This window comes from Penaeus chinensis, chromosome 31 (genome assembly GCF_019202785.1).
Source record: "Penaeus chinensis breed Huanghai No. 1 chromosome 31, ASM1920278v2, whole genome shotgun sequence".
NCBI classification, from domain to species: domain Eukaryota; kingdom Metazoa; phylum Arthropoda; class Malacostraca; order Decapoda; family Penaeidae; genus Penaeus; species Penaeus chinensis.
In genome coordinates, this window is record NC_061849.1 from 11,249,831 (window position 1) to 11,252,330 (window position 2,500).

The 2,500-nt window shown below is 33.7% G+C and overlaps 1 protein-coding gene across 1 annotated transcript in view; it reads right to left on the reverse strand.

The window, feature by feature from the left end:
• Positions 1–1,252: 1,252 nt before the first annotated feature.
• The window catches only part of LOC125042021 (Kv channel-interacting protein 1-like), a 78,980-nt gene continuing 77,732 nt past the window's right edge, over positions 1,253–2,500 (reverse strand). Inside the window, exon 5 of the mRNA XM_047637481.1 lies at positions 1,253–1,502. Within this exon, the coding sequence (XP_047493437.1) occupies positions 1,317–1,502 (186 nt within the window). The 3' untranslated portion in view covers positions 1,253–1,316. The remainder of the gene's footprint in view (positions 1,503–2,500) is intronic.

The window sequence follows — 2,500 nt, forward strand, 5'->3', positions numbered from 1 at the left end:
CCTTATATCAATTATCATATCATTATAGCAAATTTGATACCTTTCAACGATTGAATTTCCAGGGTCTCTTACCTCCCGTATTTTATAATGAAAACTTGGCAGGTTTGTTGATAAGGGAAATAATTTAAAAATAATATCTTATTCAAACACCATATTAGTTTCTTTTACAGTCAACGCTAGAGCAAGAAATAACTTCACACATCTTAGCAATAAAGGACAAATTTGATTACCAGAGATTAGAGATAAGAATTAACACACATGAATTTAGGCAAATTATGTTTGATTTGGTTATGTTTATTACGTTTATTGTTTTTGATTTTTGATTATCAGATGCGTTTTCAGAAAAAAAAATCTTTCGATTTTTTTTCTAAATGTTATAACTGTTTTTTTGTTTTTTGTTTTTCTTTATCTCTATGCTAAATATTTTTTTTAACCAGTTTTCTTAACTAGGGTAATGCCTTTCGAATATATACATACAACTAAGATATGTGAATTAATTATATACAGCTTGTTTGTTTTTTTATATTCCTAATCTATTACTTTCTAAATGATAAAAAACTTACTTCAAAAATACACAATCCACCATCAAACACGTAAATCAAAATATAATTACTTCACAATATAAAATTCCATGCTGATACGTAATAAAATAATGAATAGATAAATAAATTGTTAATTACAAACATACAATCGTGGTGCATACATTGGCGGTCACGTGACACCTTAATACTAATCTTACATGTACGAGACTTGGTCAAAACACTTAAATGTACAGTGTAATCAAACACTATTTTCACAACTTCAAATCAGAAGCTGTGTTTTAGTGAGAAAATAGAACTGCCCTTATATTTTTTTTTTGTTTCTCTACTTTCTCTACGCGTGTCTACTGAGCCAACAGCATTCTTGATCTGCTGTTTCGTACGATTTCGTTATTCTTTCAAAAAGGTAAGGTCACGTGTTCTTAAAGGAATGATGGCGAAGGGGAGGATTTTGAGTGGAAGGGTCGACCGCTGTGAGAGCGTCTTCGTGCTTCGTTCAGACATCGAAAGTCTCTTCTACAAAATGCATATATATATATATATATATATATATATATATATATATATATATATATACATTGTGTAGAAGAGACTTTCGATGTATGAAAGTATATATATACACCTTTTACGAGTCAACAAATCCTGCGACCGAACCGCTTCGCTTGCCACAAGCTACACCTTCGCCTTTGAGAAACGGGCTTCGAAAACTTTTCATCCCTTGTCTTCGATTACGTGAGTGACGTCATCACCTCCCGACGTCGATCTCGATTAGTGACGTCACCTCCTGATGGCTCGCGGAGGGGGATCCGAAGACGTGACATCAGAGGAGACGTCGCTCGAGTTCAGGACGGCGATGTCGCAGTGGAGCATGGCGTCGATGTTGTACACGATGGTGCTGTCCCGCGCGCACGCCTCGGTGAACTCGTCCAGGGTGATGACGCCGTCTTTGTTCAGGTCCAGCGTCTGAGGAGGAGGGAAGGGTCACACAGGGCACTGAGAATGGGATCTTGGTTTTCAGGGCATCAACGAGGCATTACTCTAGTGAGATTATCCAGGTTCAGAGATATCAATACATAAGCCTCGCTCGTCCTATGCTATAAAATGTTATTCTGCTCCAGAATAACATCCTATTTATTTATACTCTTACCTTTTTAGAGGTATTACTTTAATTTTGTCTTTCATTTTAGTTAATATTGCGAGAATGAGACAATCTGCAAATAGGTTAGTGTGTTCTTTGGAAGACTTTATGCTATTTTAGAGATATTACCTTACTTTAGAGATATTGTCTTGTCTGAGATATCTTATGGTAAACAATATTTTCTTAAAGTATTGTTAGTTATGCAGCTAGATTTAGATATAATGAGATCCCTGGTTGTTAGAAATTGTTGAAGATTCAATTTCCAAACAAATAAACGGGTAAATAAAGGTGAACTCTATGATAATGTAAAATCAATAGCTACATGATTGTTAGGTTAAATCATAGCTAAAGTACGGGGAACGAGCTCAAATATTTAGCAACGTCGGTAATATAGAATCGTAAACTGCAGCTTGTTTGTTATCTGTACACCAAGAACTTTGGTATGCAGATATAAATCTGTAAACATACATAACACAGGGACGAATATTTAGAAATTAATGAATCAATATATTAATATAAATAAAGAAAATATTATCGTACAGCTGTAGCAAAACGTTCGTTCATTTACAATACAAAAAGGTTATATGAAACTTAATAATCTTTTATAGTTACCCATATAGATGCTAATTTTCTCTAAGATAAAAAGCCATTTTCTCAAGTACATTTAAGGGTAACTTTTAAAAATTATCCTTTAATGTACAGTCACACGATAATCATTATTGATTTTATTATCATCATCATCCTCATAATAATAATACTGTTGATAATTACGATACTACAGACATCTTAAAACACGTGCAGGATTCACGCTGAACAAACAATA